General features: G+C 42.9%; 1 protein-coding gene across 1 annotated transcript in view; it reads right to left on the reverse strand.

Moving 5' to 3' along the window:
• Positions 1-517: 517 nt before the first annotated feature.
• The window catches only part of LOC147464097 (uncharacterized), a 201,201-nt gene continuing 181,420 nt past the window's right edge, over positions 518-20,298 (reverse strand). Inside the window, exons 6-7 of the mRNA XM_086492812.1 lie at positions 639-968; positions 518-541 (exon numbers count right to left, since the gene is read on the reverse strand). Coding sequence (XP_086348938.1) covers positions 518-541; positions 639-968 — 354 coding nt within the window. The remainder of the gene's footprint in view (positions 542-638; positions 969-20,298) is intronic.

Raw genomic sequence — 20,298 nt, forward strand, 5'->3', positions numbered from 1 at the left:
AACTCGGTGCTTGAGGCCAAGTGCTCTTGGAAGATGTAGAATGAGGACAAACCAAGGCACACTAATATTGTTTCACAACAAGAATAACTTAGGATTATGATACTATGTAAACATTTTGTCGCAATTAATTTTTCCATTTCTCTTCACTATAATGTACCATTATATGTAGACAATCTTTCAATAACATACGAAGACTAAAGTAACATGTCAACTTGAGACCACATCAACATTTTTCTATAGCATGTCCACCTTACATGCTTTACTTTAAGGTTCGCATTTATTATATACACAATTAGAGAGTACATGTTTTAAGTTTTAAGGTTCACATTTATTATCTACACAATTAGAGAGAGGGAGAGAGCGCTCTCCAACTGCTAATCATATTTCAATAATGCTATACAAAGTAAACAAAGGGTAACTATAGATCTAGATTTAATGGCGTGTGCTAACGCCGCTTATAGTGCAGATCGTGTCAGTTGTTCATGGTTGAGAATCGACTCGAGATCATCGAGGCAGCCTAGAAAATGCCCATCTTCTTCTTCTGTACCAAAAACAGCAAAGAAATCATGAGAACGCGGCACAAAGAGAGAGAGAGAGAGAGAGAGAGAGAGAGAGAGAGAGAGAGAGAGAGAGAGTACCCTGCGGCCGCCAGCGCCATCGCTCTCGCTGCTGCTGGAGCTGCTGGTGTCTTCTCCATGCACCTTCACCTTATTCTTGCTGCCCTTCACCTTGTTCTTTATCTTACCCATTGCGCCTTCTTGGTGAGGCGTAGCAGTTGTAGGAGCGCCGTAACCTGGGGTTGCAGCGCTATAGCCTGGGGCTGCGGCTCCGACGCCATACCCAGGGGCTGCATACTGAGGCGGATGGGCGGCTCCTACAGTGTGGGGCTCCTCCTTCTTGTGGCCGCCCATATGCAGCTTGTCGCCGATCTTCTCCATCATGTTGGCCATGCTTTCTCCCGCTGAGAGCTGCTAATCTGTAGACTTGTCGTTGGGAGTGAGTTAGCAGTACTTGATGTGCGGTTGTGTAGGTGCTTTATCCGTTCGCTGACTTGCAGTGGAGGGCGACCCATCCCGTTTATGTAGGGATGCCGAATGTTGTTATGGGCTGACAAGCGTCGATCGTCCGCTCCTCTTCTTGTCGAAGCAAGGGGGATGCCGAATGCTGTTATGGGCTGACAAGCATCCATCGTCCACTCCTCTTTCATCCTTGCTTCAACACTTGTCCTTCCCTAATTGCCACTTGGCTCTCTTTGGCTCCCCCTCAAGCCACCCTTTTCAAGAAGGGGGATCACTACAAGCCTTTCGGTGGAAGCACCCCAACATTTAATTAACGCAATGCCTTTATGCATCGGAGGTGGATTCCCAGTGCACTATTTTCAAGGGTTTTTTGGTCACACTGCTTGTTATGGGGGACCTCCTCGGGCACTTCAAATAATGGGTTCGAATATCATTAATGATACGGTCCTTTAAAGTGTCTTTTTTTTTTTGAAGTGGGGGTGGGAGCTAGCTCTTGATGCCTGGCATTAGAGAAATTTTACATGCAGGTTGACGCAAGCTGCGTGAGGGTAAAACGGAGGTAAAACAAACTATTTGGATTGAACCTTTTGTTGCAATAAGCTGAGCTGTCTAAATACCCTCGTTGTTTCTTTCTTGCCGAGCCCAAAGGCTTGTAGGGATAGAGCTCGACTAGAAAAGGCAACGCTCTCGATTTTGGCAAAATTGTTTGAAGTGTGGTGAGGGTTGACCTGACTCAAGAAGGGTAGGGTACCACCCTTGCATGCCGAAGTACCTTTACACAATGGCACTTTCATAGTTAGATTCCAAACCTCAAATGCTTGTGAGAGTTGCATTGTAGTGACAAGAGGAATTTCACACGAGAAGGGTGTTACTTTAGCCATGGATAGGTATCCGGCCTTTGATTACGTAAGTCGAGAGGGAGAGAAATACACTTGAACAAGAAAATAATTCACAATGATATCACAGACATCGAAGTCGTTGTATATCTTACAAGTTTCAAGTCACAACACCCTTATTTCTATGTGTACTCAATACGGCACACATTAGAACCCAAAACCATAATTGTTGCACTTGCCGTTCTTCCTTACAATATTGACATCGGTGCCTTCAAAATACTTTTCACATCTAAAAGAGAGAGAGAGAAAAAAACACATCAAGGAGATTAGAGACCCAAGTTATTACAAAACCAATTTTTGATTTAACCAAAATCTATTTACAATCCATCTCCTCCAAAAAAGTCACCTTCCTATCCCTTTATATACCAAATATCCCCCAAAATGTAACTTTTAATGTGCTGCTTTGATAAAGGTTCTGACCACAACGTTGTCTTCGAAAGGGGGGCAAAACTTGAACACACCTAGATACTTTGTGTAAACTCTCTGTGATTGCTCCTTCTCTGCTTTCCATACTTTTGCCATTTGCCTTGTTGAAACCACGATTGCGAAAGGACCAACAAATGTTCTTTCGAGCTTCTTAAGCATGTGGAAGTGAAATTATTTCATTTAGTCACTTTACAATGTGGCTAAAGTAGAAATTTCTAGAGTTCTAATAATGTGGTGGATAATTTTGGGCTATTTTAATAGGCTTTGGACACATATGCTGCTAATTTCACTTCATTAAAAAAAAAAAACGCAATAAACTTCTAGATTTAGAGCTCCCTATAAATAAAGCAAGGCTTTTGCGCTAATTATAGCGTTCATGAAAAAAGAAACCACTTTTGGAGAAGTATGAGAGGCTCACAAGTTTACGTCTTTGACGATTGCGGTTCTAGCAGGGCAAATAACACTCCAAGTATAGAAAACGGAGAAGGAGCAATTTGAGAGAGTTTCCAGTAGGTGTTTGGGTGTCCTACAGTTTTGCGCCTCTTTCAAAGTCAACGTTGTGGGGAGAATCTTCACCAAAGCAATAGATCAAAAGTTACACTTTAAGGGCTATTTTATATGTAAAGAGACAAGGAGACTCCTTGCACGAGATGGATTGTAAACACATTGTTGTTAATCAAAGATTGGTTTTGGGATAACTTGTGTCTCTAATCTCCTTCATGTGCGTTTGGGATAACTTGGGTCTCTAATCTCCTTCATGCGTGTTTCTCTGTGTGTGTGTGTGTGTGTGTGTGTTTTGGACATGAGAGGGATTTTGAAGGGGACGACATCAATATTGCAAGCAGACAATACACATAAAATACTCTTTGCACTTGTATTGTTTCAAAAATTATATACATGAGAGATTTTTTGGCTTCAAGATTTTTAGTATAAACCCTTCATACCCTCAGTTGGCGAACACAAGGTGTGAATCCCTTGAACTCTAGTTCTTTTTGATGAACTCCTGCTCTTGAAATCGCCCTCGTAGTTACCCTTGAAGTCACTTTGCAATCGTCCTTGTGCTCTCTTGTACTCTTGCTCTCACACTCGCCATATGACTTTTGACTTGTCAAATTCTTATATATCCTCCCGCCGATTGCGCAACTCGTAATTGGAGGATGCTCTAAGTTGCACACCCTTTTATGATCTCTTGGCTTTTGGAAGAACCCTTTGATTTTGCTTTCACCTTTCTCTTGCACTCTATGCTGCTCCCTTTTTGGTACTCACTTTTTCACGCTTAGAATCGACCTTATGTCATCATGCCCCCCTTGCTTAAGATTCACAAACTTGTTCTTTTCCCTTGATGGCTTTTGTATCTGTAGGGCCTTGCTTTTTTTTTGTACCACTCCCTTATTCGGTCCACAATCTGGATATATCTCCTCTGATCTGTAGGTTTGTTGTCCACCATGTATATCTCATCCAATCTACAAGTTTGTTGTAGATCAGGTATATCACTCAGGCAGTTCATCCACATTCATTAGAAGTGCATACATGATGGTAGGGGAGTTTGATACTACTTCAGGTAATTGAAGACTATCTTGTTTTCTTATTGCATCATTTTTACTAAAATTTTGACCAGATGGAATAAACTCTTTGGAGCCTGTTCTTGTTTTCTGATCTTCATTCTAGTGAACTGCCTTGTGTTGTTGGTGTGCGCGTCTATCGCACATGTCAATGCAAGGAACTTGCCGATACAATGTGTGCGAGCCACAAATGGCTCCAAGCACGCAACTAGCCTAAACTAGTAAGCTCAAAGATGGCGATGGTGTGTCACTCACCACTCTACGCTTGCAGTCGTGGAGGATTCCTCGCCGCGAAGAAGAAGGAGCCACCGCTACGCCACGCTCAACCGCTTTGCCGCCGCCGTGCTGTCGTCGCAATGCTCGATCGCACACTCTCTCTCTCTCTCTCTCTCTCTTTCTCATGCATACACACACACACACACACGCACACACGCAAACACACACACACACAAGGAGATGAAGAAGAAGAAGATGGAGTTGGAGCAAGAGCACTCTTCAATTGCACAAATGAGAGAATGAGTGAATTTTAGGTTTAGTTGACTTTTATATGAGCTCACCCCATTCACACTTGGGCACCCATGCTTAGCCAACTAACCCTTGAATGTTCCAGTTAGAGTGCGCCTCTCATCGACGATCACTCTTACCCTTTTCCTATTGGACCGACAAGCCCGATACCTGACTCTACCAAATAAATAATACGGCGTCCGTCTTAGGTGATAGGAATGTGCGTGATGGTTAACATGCCCCTCTTCCTGATGTAGATTTTGTCCTCGAAAGCTATTGAGTTGAAGCTCGTTCGTCGAGGTGGAAGAGCATTTGAGATGAATGTCCTTAGCCTTCTTCAATCACTGCAAAATCAAACAACATTGGCACAGTAATTGCATTCTTATATACAATTAAAAATCATATACAGTTGTAGGCAGACAATTTGATTGGTAAAAGAATTTTAAACCATTTGTCAGCAATAAACATTAAATTGCAATATAATCAAACACATAAACACTTGTAAAGGTAAAAAAATTAAACAAGTCTGGGGTCGCTAATTTAACGTCGAAGGCACTAAAGATCGACTATTAATCCCATGGGCAAACTTCTCAATTTCTTTGGTCAATTAAGTTGTTTAATAGCGAGAGCCAAGTATTTCATGTCCGAGGATTGACTAGAGGCTATACCTAGAAGACCTTGTAGTTAAGCTACGATAAAAGGAATTGCTCATGAAATCATCTCCTAACTTATTTCCTTTTCTTTGACTCCCCAAAGTCTTTTCACAGTGATTCAATTTTGATGTGCGTGCTTATTTTGTATGCGTTCGGTTTTTTTCTTTTCAAGGAAAAGCGCCCACACTGGGAACCTCTAGGGCTCTAGTACCATAGGCGATACATGTGAGTGGAGTACCAAATCAAGCTGGGTTTCTCTTCCAGCTTAAGATTTTACATTGTGGCACTTTGATTTTTTTGTTTGTTCGTTTTCAGCATTTTGATTTTGTAACTTTGGGGGGTCATATAACACTGTTACCCTCCCCAAGCTCATCACACTAGTAAAATCCCTTTATAATACTTAAGCTAAAGGTCAATAGGGACTAAGCCCACTAGAAAGCCCTAGTACATTTCACACAATGCTGCTTAAATCGGATTACGAACCTAAGTAACCATTGATTATTAGTGTTAACCCTCACAGCTCACGGACACCCCATCACCTACGACGGACGTGTATTATGTATTTGGTAGAGTCAGGTACCGGGCTTGTCTTACCAATAGGAAAAGGGTAAGAGTGATCGCCGATGAGAGGCGCACTCTAACTGGGACATTCAAGGGATTAGTTGGCTAAGCATGGGCGCCCAAGTGTGAATGGGGTGAGCTCATATAAAAGCCAACTAAACCTAAAATTCATGCATTCTCTCATTTGTGCAATAGAAGAGTGCTCTTGCTCTATCTCCATCTCCATCTTCTTCTTCTTCACCTCCTTGTGTGTGTGTGTATGTGAGAGAGAGAGAGAGAGAGAGAGAGAGAGAGAGAGAAATTCTCTCATTTGTGCAATAGAAGAGTGCTCTTTCTCTATCTTCATCTCCATCTTCTTCTTCTTCACCTCCTTGTGTGTGTGTGTATGTGTCTGTGTGTGTGTGTGTGTGTGTGTGTGTGTGTGTGTGTGTGTGAGAGAGAGAGAGAGAGAGAGAGAGAGAGAGAGAGAGCATTGCGGCGGCACGACGGCGGTGAAGCAGTTGAGCGCGACGTAGCGGCGTCTCCTTCTTCTTCGCGGCGAGGAATCCTCCATGGCAGGAGCATAGAGCGGTGAGTGACACACCATTGCCCTCTTTTGAGCTTACTAGTTAAGCTAGTTGTGTGCTTGGAGCCGTCTGTGGCTCGCACACAGTGTTAGGCAAGTCACTTGCTTCGACAGTGCGGCAAGGAGCGCACATTTTTGGCGCTGCTGCGTGGGAATCGCCCTGCACTAAGCCCAAGAGGCACTTTGTGCTTCTCCTATGAGTTGTTTGTAGTAGGAAAGAAGAGGAAGAGAAAGAGGAATGAGTTATTTTTTTGGAAGTTGTTAATTTCTGTAGTGTCTGCAAGTTCTGTGATTTCTGCATAATGTTGTGTTTTCTGTTCGCACACAGTCTTTGCACAATTAGTAGTCGTTAGCTTGTTCGCAGTGAATGAATAAGTAGATAGACAGTTAGCAATTTCTGTTTGCACACAGTCTGTATACAGTTTTCTGTCAAGGTTTGCCTGCACACAGTCTTTGCACAGTAAGGTAGTGAGAGAGGAAGTAGGTGGACAATTATCCCACTGTCAGTAAGCAGTTAGCAGAGTGGTAAACAGATTAGTTAGTAGATTAGTTAGTGGTTAGCAGCACTGTTAGTGAGTAGATAAGGTAGTGAGCTGCCTGTGAGCTGTGAGTTGTTGACAGAGAGGTTAGGTAGGTGTTGACAGTGTGTGTGGCCAAGAAAGGGTCACCTAAACCGCGTGCGGTCGTCGCCTAAAAAAAAAAAAAAAAAAACAACAAACAAACAAACCGAAAATATTTAAGCGTGAGTGACTGGGGGGCTACACTAAAATTTTGATCGGGATCGGGATCATTTCCCCAAGCCCAAGCCCAGGCCTGGGCCTCAGTCGTATGATATATACTAAACTCACTCTTATATATATATATACCCTACCCCCTCAAGAGGGAATGAGAGCATGTGGGGCAAGTCCTCCACTATCCTCCCTTCTCTTCCCACTTGCACCCTTAGACTTTCTAATTTGGGCCTAGTTCCCTACTAGAAATTGACGGTTTTAGGGATTCTGAGGGCATAAAGTGACCAAACGGAGGGCTGTAAAGCACTGCACGTCCCTCTGACCGAGACGCTCGTTTTGAGCTATCATACGCTCTATTCTATAGCTGGGTCATAAAAAAAGGATCAAAAAATAATAATAATAATAATTTTAAGAAAAGACTTGGGTTGCAAAACACCCAAAAATACTAGGTGAGCAGCCTTCATGGGCACTCACTGACACTTCTAGGGGATCCAAGTCATATGAACCTACGCTCTGGACGAGTGTTAGAGCACGAGCATATTGGTAGTACCTCCATTTACGCGGGCACCCATTATTCCTCCACCCTAGGTTTTGGACCTTCGGCCAAGACTCAAGGTAGCGCGACCCAAGATCCTCATATCGCGTCTAGTGATTCTTCCTCCGACTACAAAGTCATGGAGGGGTATCCTACACCAAACCCTGATAGTTCAAGTCAAGACATGCATGCCATGGGCCCACGGCCCGGGTCTAGCGTGTTTAGCCGCTTAAAAGAGACCCTTAGTAGAGCTACTCGCTCCGAACATGCGGTTAATGAAATAAATGAAGGGAGTGGGGAAGTAAATTCGTCATTCATGCCTAAAATAGACCCTATGCTTCTTGAGAGTGTGCATGTGAATATTCCATCCACTGCACCTCCTGATCCTTTAGGACTATCTCCCTCTGAGGTTTTACTACCCGATGGTAGGAGTCTTGCCAAAGTACAAGAGATCGAACGCTATATGCAAGCAATAAGGGAGAGGGAAATTGAGAACCTACGAAGGCTAGAACAAATTCGAGCCCTGAAAGCAAAGGCTCCTATGACAACAATCATGCCAGCTGAGCAACCGAGTGCTCCCAAGGTAGCAGTCATGGAGGGGCAAGCGATGGGGAGCAATAATGCTTCCACTTCGAGGGAAACGTCCAGCACGCCAGGCCTAGATGGGATATTCCTAAACGAAAATTGGGAGTATGACCTACAAGCAGAAGCTTTAACTGATCGGTACACAGGACACACCTATCATGTGGGTTGGTTAGATGTTCTACAATCCACATCGGGTGCTACTAGCATAGATGAGCAACAACGGAAAGTCTGTGATGTCCTCCATAGGATTGTCGAGTTAGAAAGACAGAACACAGGGATCAACATGCCTTCAACAGGCCTAATGAGATTCTTGGATACGGGAAAGGCCAACCAACCAACCCTATCACAAATGGAGACTCCCTCAATGAGCCCCATTGATCCTCTATATATTGTTTCGCCAGGAGCCTCAGTACAATCTGAGCCCACAAGTGGCAGCTTTACCTTCCCAGATCTAGCTCATCTTTCTCTTAATGACACTACGGCTACCATGCTTATCCTAGTGGTGAGCATGACAAGAAGTACACTATGGAGTTCATTTGTTAACACTGCGCCGATGCCTAGTAGCATAGTGCCCCAAACTATACCTACATGTATGTATCAATCATGTGCACCTGTTGTACCTCAGCCTCATGTAGCTCCTACACCTCCGATTATTCCAAGAGCTTACAATCCACAATGGCATTATCCAAGCTCTTATACAAGTGGAGCCATGCCATTTAATAATAACATACTATATCAGGCACCCCCTATGCCTAGGGCCACGCCTATAAACTTTGGACCACCGTCTGGTACACCACCATACGAAATATGGGACCCAAGAGCCGTGCGTATGCCAAGGCCAAGGCCAACTCCCATCTCACATGTGGTTCCAGGAGCACATACACCCATTATACCTGCTCAAATAGGAGATTTGGCAGCATTTGCTCAAACTATCGGTCGCTCTATTGCGGAAAACATGCGTAGTGCACCTGATAGAGAGCCTAGGAGCAAGGCAGTTCAAGTAGCTAAGCTCACACAGAAATTCAGTGGAGACGGAGATGCTAGAAAGCATATGGAAGTCTTTGAACATGTGTGCGATTCCTTGGAAGAGCACAATGAGCTACATAAGTGTAAGGCTTTGAGTTTGACCCTAAGCGGAAAGGCTGGAGATTGGTATAGAACCTTAAGAGTAGAAGAGAAAACGATCTACTCTACTCTTAGGAGACTGTTCTTTAAAGAATACATATGAGAGGGAGTACTTTGGGGTGTAGCCTCTCAACTCCAGAAAGCCCAATGAGAAGAAGGTGAATCCGTGAGACTTCATTAGTCCCCTAAAGAATTTGAATTCTCGATGCAATCCAAACGAGCGATTCAACAACAACCAATTGCTCGATAGATTCATTAGGGGACTACGACATGAAAGTATCTATAATGGCCTAGTCATTAGAGGTATCACTACTTGGGAAGCAGTCACCATGAATGCAATCCAATTGGAGGATAATTTAATGATTGCAGGAGAAAGAGTGTCCGCCGAGCCAAAGTCTAGTAGCTCGCAAGCGTCAAGGCATGAGCCAATGAAGATAAAGCCAATCGTGAAAGAGCAAACGATATCTGAGATGACTTTGGCAGATCTCACCAAGGCCATCCAAGAAAGCCTTAGGGGTAATCGTGCTCCACAAAACACTCATATGTATCCAAGAAGGGAGCAACAATGGTGCTCAATTTGCTTGGGCCCACATACTACGAGTGAATGCCCTACATTCAGAGTAAAGTTTAATGGGACTTGTAACGCGTGTGGTAGGTATGGCCATCAAGCGAAGGATTGCCTAATGCTTAAACGCATCATGGAAAATAGACTGCCTATAGCTTGGGCAGACTCACCTCGAGTTCCTGCATTGATGCCTACCCCACCCATGGAGCAACAGTTGCCATTACAGCACATGGTCCCTAGAACCCAAAATGTGGTCCAAACCACACCGTTGCCGCCTCCAGTGCTAGGACCGCAACCCCCTCATCCAAGAGTTACACCTATGAACCAAATAGGTTGCGAGTCATCTAGTACTTATGTAGATTGCGAAGAGGACATAGACTCTAGTATCACCTATGGAGTCGACATGCTTGAGGAGTGTCCCATGTACTATATGGAAGACCATTGGGGACAAATCAAACCGGTATATCAAGCTACTGCGCTAGCAGCAAGAGGCCAAAACATTAATAGTTTTGCCAGGAGACCACCTCTTCAGTGCTACGAATGTGGTGGACCACATCGAGTAGCTGAGTGCCCCATTAGAATGCAAAAGAATGCTGCACTAATGCAAACAAGTCTAGGGAGTGCATTGGCAATGCCAATACTCACTTGTAATCGTTGTGGCATAGATCATTTGATCGCACATTGTCCTAACAATCCAAACGCGCTGAAAATCACACCATTGAACTTAATAGAGATTGTTGATGGGACAACACCAACTATAAACAAAGCAGCAGTGAATGCACTCACACGGTCGATGCTCCAAAAGCAAAATTACATCCTTGAAGAGAGAGATGCTGCATCCATTGGCCGAGCGAGAAAGAAGAAAACACGAAGAAAGAAATCCCTTAATGCTTCTATCTCAAAACCTAGTTCAAAGACTAACATAGGCACAGGAGAGGATCCCGTGTAAATGAATGACCCTGAGGATGACTCAGATTCGATAGAGACCACGGAGACCAAAACTGTTACTACAAAGGAAAAAGCCAGTGAGGAAAATCACGAGAGGGAATTACGACGAACACCAAAAGAGTATTCAAAGTTAAACCACCCAGTTACGAACCCCCAAGATAAGCCACGAGAGACAAAAAATGAGGATTGCAAGAGAAAGATTGGAACCTATCCAAACCCAATAGTGGAAATTGAACGAGTCCAACAACTTAGGGGTTTGGTGGAAGAAACTCAACGAACATTAGAACCTGAACCCAAACATATCCAGATGTCGGACACAGTGTTTCCCACACAAGTTCAACCTCACAAGAACTACAGGCCGTTAGCTATACCCAGTATCATTCGGGAAGAGAGTGAGGGTAGGACATCTGAAAGTGGACACACACCTTTCCTACTAGAGAGAATGTTTGGTGAGGGAATGCCCGACCCCCTTGAGGAAGTGGAGATTCCATCTTCACCGTTCTCTTGTCAGGGTCCTACGTCCCACAAGATGCCATTAAATGTTGCCAAATTGATGGATTTCATGTCTTCAGAAGTTAGAACCACCATCATGTCTAAACTATATAAAGACCCCGAGCTAGTATCAGCTCTTTGAGCCTTCCTCAATGGAGAATTACAGGCCGGATTACCACAGTTTGCACATATGAACAAACCTGACTCGGTAATGAATGATGAGGAACATTTAGCACCACCATCTGACTTAGCTGGACATGAATCTGTAATTGAAGTACCCGTTAACAAGTTGGGGCAATACTTTGAAGGTGATGAATCTAATGCTACTCTACCAATCACTACTAAAGGATTAACTATAAAGGGGGTCCTTGACGGTGGTGCGGGAGTCAGCATGGTGACAAAGAGTTGTTGGGAGTCTATGGGGCGACCTCACCTTGAAGCCACAAGCGTAGTGGTAAAAATGGCTAATGGATCTATTGTTACGCCTATTGGAATGCTAAAGGATCTCAGGATCAAGGTCTTGGGACACAAGGTAAGGCAGACTTTCATTTTTATGGATTTTTCCAAGAATCCTATGTCATTTGAGATGATCTTAGGGCATCCATTCATAAGGGAAGAAAAAATGGTGCATGACTGGTCCAAAAACCACGTCTACTTACAGTTCCAAGACTCTGTCATTCGAGTTGATCTTTTAAGTGGTCGAACGCATCCTCTAGGAAATAAATTCATCATTGATAATCAACCAGACACAACAATTCACTCAGCTCCATTACAGTATTGTTACACATGTAACGAAGACACGGATATTGGGGAGAACTCTCCTTATATGGATATCCTACCCGGAATGGCTGAGTCAGACAATGTCGATTGGGTACACCTAGCAGCAACCATAGATACTTGGGGAAATAGGGGGACGACCTCGGTAACACCTGAGGGGGATGAAATGCCAGTACCCTTAAATATGCTACAAGCTATGCATATAGCTTCTGACAAAACTCATTCTAATATAACGAAGAAAACATACAAGTGGGTCCCTAAAGCTTCTTTAGAGACCATAGCTAGTGATAAAAAGCAAAAGCCTTGTATGAAACGTCCTACTCGCTCCAAGAAAAGTAAGAAAATGTTGCGATGGATACCTAAATGACTATTGGAAGCCCAAGGCTACTATCATGAAAATGATCAAATCTGGGTGCCAAAACGTAGATTGTGTTCTTACCTATCACCTGACCCATGTGAGCTGAATCCTGTGGCTCCAAAACGAATCAATGATCGTGGAAAGAAAAAAATCATAGAATGCTACACACCCGCTCCAGAGCTAGTTTGGGTACCGAAGAAAGAACAATTTTTTCCACCTAGCTCAGGAAGGGGGGAGTCCCATGAAGCTTCTAGCTCCTCATATAATGCATCCATAGAGGTAAAACCTTCTCCAGAGTCTCCACCTACAATAGTAGACCTCCATGAAGCTACAAAGGAATCCACACTTCCCAGTGTTCAAGAATCACCTGATGAACCACTTCAACTTCGATCCTGGGAAAGTACCTTACCACCTTTGCAACTCGATGAGGCACCTAAGGTAAGAGAAAACTACTGGCAAAAATCCTCACCTATTACCAACTAGAACAATTGGTTTTAAAGGGTGACAAGCTCATTTCAAACGGTATGATCTACCCAAGGAAGGGGGGAGTGTTTGCTGACAATCATCATTCATTTGTTTCCCTCTCAACCTTTTTCCCTGACCTCTCAATATCCCAATCTTAGGGAATGTATATATATAGCCTTATACTCACAAAAATTAAAAAAATAAAGAGCAAGAGCAATTAGCAAACGAGTATGCACAATAAAAGTCAAAACATTGACCCAGACCTACACATTTACATCCGGTACACTGAAACAAAAACCTATGTCATTGAACACCTTTGATTCTCATCACTCGCGTGATGGAGGGTAGGTAAGATTAGTACAATAGGAGTGTTTTTTTTATAGAGTTGAGTGATTAGAAAAGTTCCTTCTTCCCATTGATGTGCCTCCTAGAGGTATTCTTTGTGTTTCTTAGTGTGTATAGGAACGTGTTGCTGTGGCTAGGATTTGGACCTGCATAGAATCTTTCTCTCGTTCACACTTTAGATCAAGCGCCACCATCAACACAAACAGGTGTTTCTTGTCCATTAGCATTGTCCCTTATCTTTTTTGTATCTATGATTGTCTGCTTTGATTGTGATTGGTAGCATAATATCCAGCACATTTGCTTAGTATCAAACATTTAATTCAATGTCTTTTTTGTCATAATCCCTTGTCTAGGTTTAAACATCAAGCAAGTCCGACTAAGCTAGTTTGACCAAGTTAGGTGTTAGAGATCTTCTCTTAATACCATGGGGAATGCCTTCCTAATAATTAATGGTTACTTAGGTTCTTAATCCAATTTAGGCAGCATTGTGTGAAATGTACTAGGGCTTTCTAGTGGGCTTGACCCTATTGACCTTTAGCTTAAGTATTATAAAGGGAGTTTACTAGTGTGATGAGCTTGGGGAGGTGTATCAGTGTTATATGACCCCCCAAAGTAACAAAATTAAAATGCTGAAAATGAACAAACAAAAAATCAAAGTGCCACAATGTAAAATCTTAAGCTGGAACAGAAATCTCAGCTTGATTGGGTACTTCACTCACGTGTATCGCCTATGGTACTAGAGCCCTAGAGGTTCCCAGTGTGGGCGCTTTTTCTTGAAAAGCAAAAAACCCAAGGCATACAAAATAAGCACACACATCAAAATTGAATCACTGTGAAAAGAATTTGGGGGGTCAAAGAAAAAGTAATCAGTCAGGCGATGATTTCATGAGAAATTCCTTTTATGGTAGCTTAACTACAAGGTCTTCTAGATATAGCCTCTACTCAGCCCTCGAACATGAATACTTGGCTCTCGCGATTAAACAACTTAATTGACCACATATAATTAAGAAGCTTACCCATGGTATTAATATTCGATCTCTCGTGCCTTTCGACCATCAAATTAGCGACCCCAGACTTGTTTAATTTTTTACCTTTACATCTGTTTATGCATTTGATTACATTGCAATTTAATGTTCATTGCTGACAAATTGTTTGAAATTCTTTTACCAATCAATTTGTCTACCTAAAACTGCATATGCTTTTTAATCACTTATGAGAATGCAATTACTGTGCCAATGTTGTTTGATTTTGCAGTGACTGAAGAAGGCTAAGGACATTCATCTCAAATTCTCTTCCACCTCGACGAACGAGCTTCAACTCAATAGCTTCCGAGGACGGAATCTACATCAGGAAGGGGGGCATGTTAACCCTCACGGCTCACGGACACCCCATCACCTACAACAGACGTGTATTATGTATTTGGTAGAGTCAGGTACCGGGCTTGTCGGACCAATAGGAAAAGGGTAAGAGTGATCACCGATGAGAGGCGCACTCTAACTGGGACATTCAAGGGATTAGTTGGCTAAGCATGGGCGCCCAAGTGTGAATGGGGTGAGCTCATATAAAAGCCAACTAAACCTAAAATTCATGCATTCTCTCATTTGTGCAATAGAAGAGTGCTCTTGCTCTATCTCCATCTCCATCTTCTTCTTCTTCACCTCCTTGTGTGTGTGTGTGTGTGTGTGTGTGTGTGTGTGTGTGTGTGTGTGAGAGAGAGAGAGAGAGAGAGAGAGAGAGAGAGAGAGAGAGAGAGAGAGAGAGAGAGAGAGAGTGCGATCGAGCATTGCAGCGGCACGCCGGCGGTGAAGCGGTTGAGCGCGACGTAGCGGTGTCTCCTTCTTCTTCGCAGCGAGGAATCCTCCATGGCAGGAGCATAGAGCGGTGAGTGACACACCATTGCCCTCTTTTGAGCTTACTAGTTAAGCTAGTTGTGTGCTTGGAGCTGTCTGTGGCTCGCACACAGTGTTAGGCAAGTCCCTTGCTTCGACAGTGCGGCAAGGAGCGCACAATTAGGAAGGCATTCCCCATGGTATTAAGAGAAGATTTGTAACATTTAGCTTGGTCAAACTAGCTTAGTTAGACTGCTTGATTTTTAAACCTGGACAAATGATTATGACAAAAAATTACATTGAATTTAATGTTTGATACTAAGAAAATGTGCTGGATATTATGCTACCAATCACAATTAAAGCAGACAAACATGGATGCAAAAAGATAAGGGGCAAAGCTAATGGACAAGAAACACCTGTTTGTGTTGATGGTCGCGCTTGATTTGAAGTGTGAACGAGAGAAAGATTCCATGAAGGTCCAAATCCTAACAATAGCAACACGTTCCTGTACACACTAGGAAAAACAAAGAATACCTCTAGGAGGCATATCAATGGAAAAAGGTACCAACACTTATTCAACACAATTAAAAAACGTAAGGAATCCTAACGTGATTATTTGCACTCCCCCTAGAGAGTCAAGAGAATAGGATATTGTAGAGATTGGGGGAAAACCCTAAGCCTAAACCCATATCCTCGTCGTCAAGAAAAACAAAGTCATCATCCGTGAAACCATATGTGCCATCTGTATAATCATGTAAATCTTCTTCATCATCAGAGGCACCAATGTTTACTAAGAAGGTCACTAGATGCCTATAGTCATCTTGGTCAAAAGGATAGGCTTGTGCAATGGGAGATACACTCTCTACTAAGTATGGATCAGTCGTGGTCAAGAGACGTATCAGCCATTCTAACTCCTCGAAATTCCTCTCACATGCTAGCGTACCTACCAAATCCCATTCACAGACAAGCACCGGAAAGACCATGTGAAACATTTGTGAAAAGTAATGAGGGTACCTCTCACTCAAGGTAGGAGTGAATGACTCTAGCGTACTAGCCATATATGTACACGCAAATAAATGATGGTTAGAGTGTAAATATTACAAGGGTCGTGTTCTTGTGCATAATGTGTTTTTATCATTTTGTGTTATGGCTCTTGCTCTTTTACTTTTTTATCTTGTTTTTGTGAGTATAAGGCTTTGTATATACATTCCCTAAAATTGAGATTGAGAGGTCAGGGAGAAAAGTTGAGAGGGAAGAAAGTGAATGATGGATGTCAGCAAACACTCCCCCCTTCCTTGGTAGATCATACCTTTTGGAACCAATTGCTCCAAGTTGTTATGGGTGAAGGCTTAAACCAATAGTTTTTGACCGCCCTATGCGTTTCATCTAGTTGCAAGGGTGGTAAGGTACTCTCCCATGATTTTATTTGCAACATTGTTGTAGGTGAATTTACAACGGGAGGTGCAAACTCTTTCTTGCTTGTATGGGTATGTACAATGGTAGGTGGAGGTTGTGTCGAAGCTTCTATTTCTGTATAGGAACTACACAAAGAGCAGGAAGCTTCATTTGATTTCCTTGTTCCTGAGCTAGGTGGAACAAATCGTTCTTTCTTCGGTACCCAAACTAGGTCTGGAGTGGGTGTGTAGCATTCCGTGATTTTTTCCTTTCCGCGATCTTCAATTTGTTTTGGAGCCACAGGATTGAGCTCACATGGGCCCACTGACAAGTAAGAGCACAATTTACATTTTGACACCCAGATTTGATCATTTCCATTAAAGAAGCCTTGGGCTTCCAATAGTTTTTTAGGAATCCACCGCCATGTTTCCTTACAATTTTTGGGGCGAGTGGGATGTCTCTTACCAGGCTCCTGTCTTTTAGCACTGGCTATGGTCCCTAAAGAAGCCTTAGGGACCCATTTGTATGTTTTCTTTGTTATATTGGGATGGGTATTGTGTGTCTCAAGCTTTATTTCAACTACATTAGTTGAAGCTCTAGAGAGTTGGGCTATGGGGACATATGGTTCAACCTCTTGGACATGCAATGTTTTGGGTTTTATTTCCTTAAGAGGCAATATCTTAGGGACTATGGCTTGAGTGGCAGGGCTAAGATTTGGTTTCTATGCTGTGACACCCCCTGTCCCCCAATCAATAGTGCATTTGGTGGCTATCATCCACGTGCGTCCTAGGTTTATATTACCCTCCATAGTTCCAACAGGCATGACCAAAAAGTCTTGAGCTACAACCCCATTGTCATAACTGGCAGAAGTGGGCCAGATTCCAAAAATCGTAGTTTTTTTCTTGTTGATACCCTTGAATTGGATAATACTCTTAGATAGAGGTGGCTTCCCTAACTGACACCACACCCCATATGATAGCATATTATATTTAGCACCCGTGTCCAATAAGGCGTTATATAGCACTTTTCCATAGGTGTTGTTTAGCTCAATAGGGTATCGTAGAGGTGTGTCAGAGTCCAACCAATCCTCGTCGGTTTCAACGTGGAATGCATGTGTAACTCCAAGGTTAGCCTCTCGTTTTCACAGTATGCGTTGTTGTCGCTCCTTAGCCTCAGCTTGAGCTTGTATCTTCTTCAATTTTGTTTGTGCCTTGGCTACCTTTTTTGTATGGATGGCATGTAGCTCCTCTTGGCTTAAAGGATCATCTTTTAAATTTTCTCCCATTGAGGAATCCAATGGTTTCAACTCCAGCAAGAGTCTCTACACGAATGGTTCCTTGTGGGGTGATCTCACATACTCTATATGGTTCTTTTCCCACATATTTCAAATGTTTTTTTTCGTTATGCACTCCATACATAAGGACTTTAACACCAACACCGATATCTTTGTTCTTTAAATGACGGTCAAACCATTTCTTCCTCCTATCTTTCTCCACAAGTGCATTTTGCATAGCTAATTGCCTCTCTTCATCTAGCCTTTCAAGGATATATAATCGCTCAACTAAGGGGTTACCATCCCAACCTTCTTAAGAAGCTACTCGAAGACTAGGAACAACAAACTCCCATGGCATAACCGCTTCTTGGCCATACACCATCTTAAACGGTGTGCAGTTAATGGAAACTTTGTACGCAGTACGATAAGCCCATAAAGCTAATGTAAGCTTTAAATCCCAATCTGTGTGATTAGCTTCCACCGTTTTGGTTAAGATAGAGATTAAGGTCTTGTTGGTGCTTTAAGCTTGCCATTTGCTTGTGGATAATAAGGTGTGGACTTATGGTGAGCTATCATAAAGTTGGTAGTGAGTTCTTTTATTACTCCATTTAAAAAAGGGGTACCATTGTCACTCACAATCTCAAAGGGACAACCAAATCTTGTAATAATGTTCTCAAAGAGAAACTTGGAAGTTGACCTCGCATCGGCCTTACGTGTCACCCTGGCTTCCGCCCACTTTGTCACATAGTTAGTGGCAATGATAATATATCGAGATTGAGTGCTACAAGGTACTGGACTAATTGGGCCTACAAAGTCCAAACCCCATTTTTCAAATGGTTGAGTCACTTTAATAGGATGTAAAGGCATCTTATTCTTTCGTTGTGTGATCTTGTAACGTTGGCATTCATCACATCCTTTTGCAAAAAGTGATGCATCCTTAAATAAAGTTGGCCACCAATAGCCTGATTGCAACACCTTTTGTTAACCCTCACGGCTCACGGACACCCTATCACCTATGACGGACGTTGTAACCTACGACGGACATTGTATTATTTATTTGGTAGAGTCAAGGTACCGGGCTTGTCGGTCCAATAAGAAAAGGGTAAGAGTGATCGCCGATGAGAGGTGCACTCTAATTGGAACATTCAAGGGATTAGTTGGCTAAGCATGGGCGCCCAAGTGTGAATGGGGCGAGCTCATATAAAAGTCAACTAAACCTAAAATTCACTCATTCTCTCATTTGTGCAATAGAAGAGTGCTCTTACTCCATCTCCATCTTCTTCTTCTTCATCTCCTTGTGTGTGTGTATATGCTTGAGAGAGAGAGAGAGAGAGAGAGAGAGAGAGAGAGAGAGAGAGAGAGAGAGAGAGAGCATTGCGACGACGGCACGGTGGCGGCGAAGCGGCAGCTCCTTCTTCTTCGCGGCGAGGAATCCTCCACGAAGCAAGCGTCGAGCGGTGAGTGACACACCATCGCTTTCTTTGAGCTTACTAGTTTAGGCTTGTTGTGTGCTTGGAGCCATTTGTGGCTCGCACACGGTGTATCGGCAAGTTCCTTGCATTGACACATGCGACATAAGCGCACATTTTTGGCGCCGCTACTGGGGAATGCCGTGCATTAAGCTCGAGTAGCACTCTGTGCTTCTCCGTGGTGCAATTTCTATTGTAGGAAAGGTAAAGAAGGAGTGTGTGTGTGTTGAGAAAAGGGATTTGGTGTTATACTGTGTGTTTTTTTTGTTAATGGAGTTTTCAAAGGTACTGTGTTTATTCTCTGTGTATTAAGGTTGTTAGTTTTCTTTGTTAATGGAGATTTCAAAGGTACTGTGTTTATTCTCTATGTATTAAGATAGTTAGTTTTCTGTGTACAGTAAGTAGGAAGTAGATTAGTGAGAGTTAATAGAGCGTGTTAGTGTGTAAGAGTAGGTGTATTAGTTATAAGTAGGTAGATGGAGTGTGTGTGTGCTCTCACGCAAGCCGCGGTGACCTTATCCTTAAAAAAAAAAAAAAAAAACAAACTAATTTTTTTTTAAATAAAATAAAATTTTTTAAAGGTAGGACCGAAATCGGGAATATCTCCCAGACCCAAGCCCAGACCCAAGCCCAAGCTCACGCTCAAGCCTAGGCCTTAGTTGCCTTTAAAAAAAACGAATTTTAGCTTCACACGTAGCTAAAAATCGTTTTTTTGAGGACCAATAGAACGTCAGATGCCCGAAAATTGTGCTGTAAAGCACACAGTGACCCTCTCAGTGATATGCTCATTTCGAGCTATCACACATTTAATAAAAAAAAATCAAACATTAAAAAAACATTAAAAACGTAAAAAACACGAGTGAAAACGGACGCTTGAAAAAGGTAAGTGGTTAACCTTCGAGGTTATTTGACGACGTTTGTAGGGTGCCAAAATCACATGCATCTGCGCTCTGGTCATGTGCTAGAGATGGAGCAACTAGAAAGAATTTCGACTTACGCGAGTTCTTAATATCCACCTACTTTAGGTTCTGGACCCTCGACGGGGACCCAAGGTAGTACAAACCAAGACCCGAACATAGCGGCTAGTGACTCTTCCTTTGACTACAACGTCATGGAGGGTTTCCCAATGCCTAATTCCGATAGCTTGAGCCAAAACATGCATGCCATGGGTCCTCGGTCCGGACCGAGTGTGCTTAGCCGCCTCAAGGAAACCTTTAGTA

The sequence above is a fragment of the Adiantum capillus-veneris genome, chromosome 2, assembly GCF_014529385.1.
Source record: "Adiantum capillus-veneris isolate H3 chromosome 2, ASM1452938v2, whole genome shotgun sequence".
NCBI lineage: Eukaryota > Viridiplantae > Streptophyta > Polypodiopsida > Polypodiales > Pteridaceae > Adiantum > Adiantum capillus-veneris.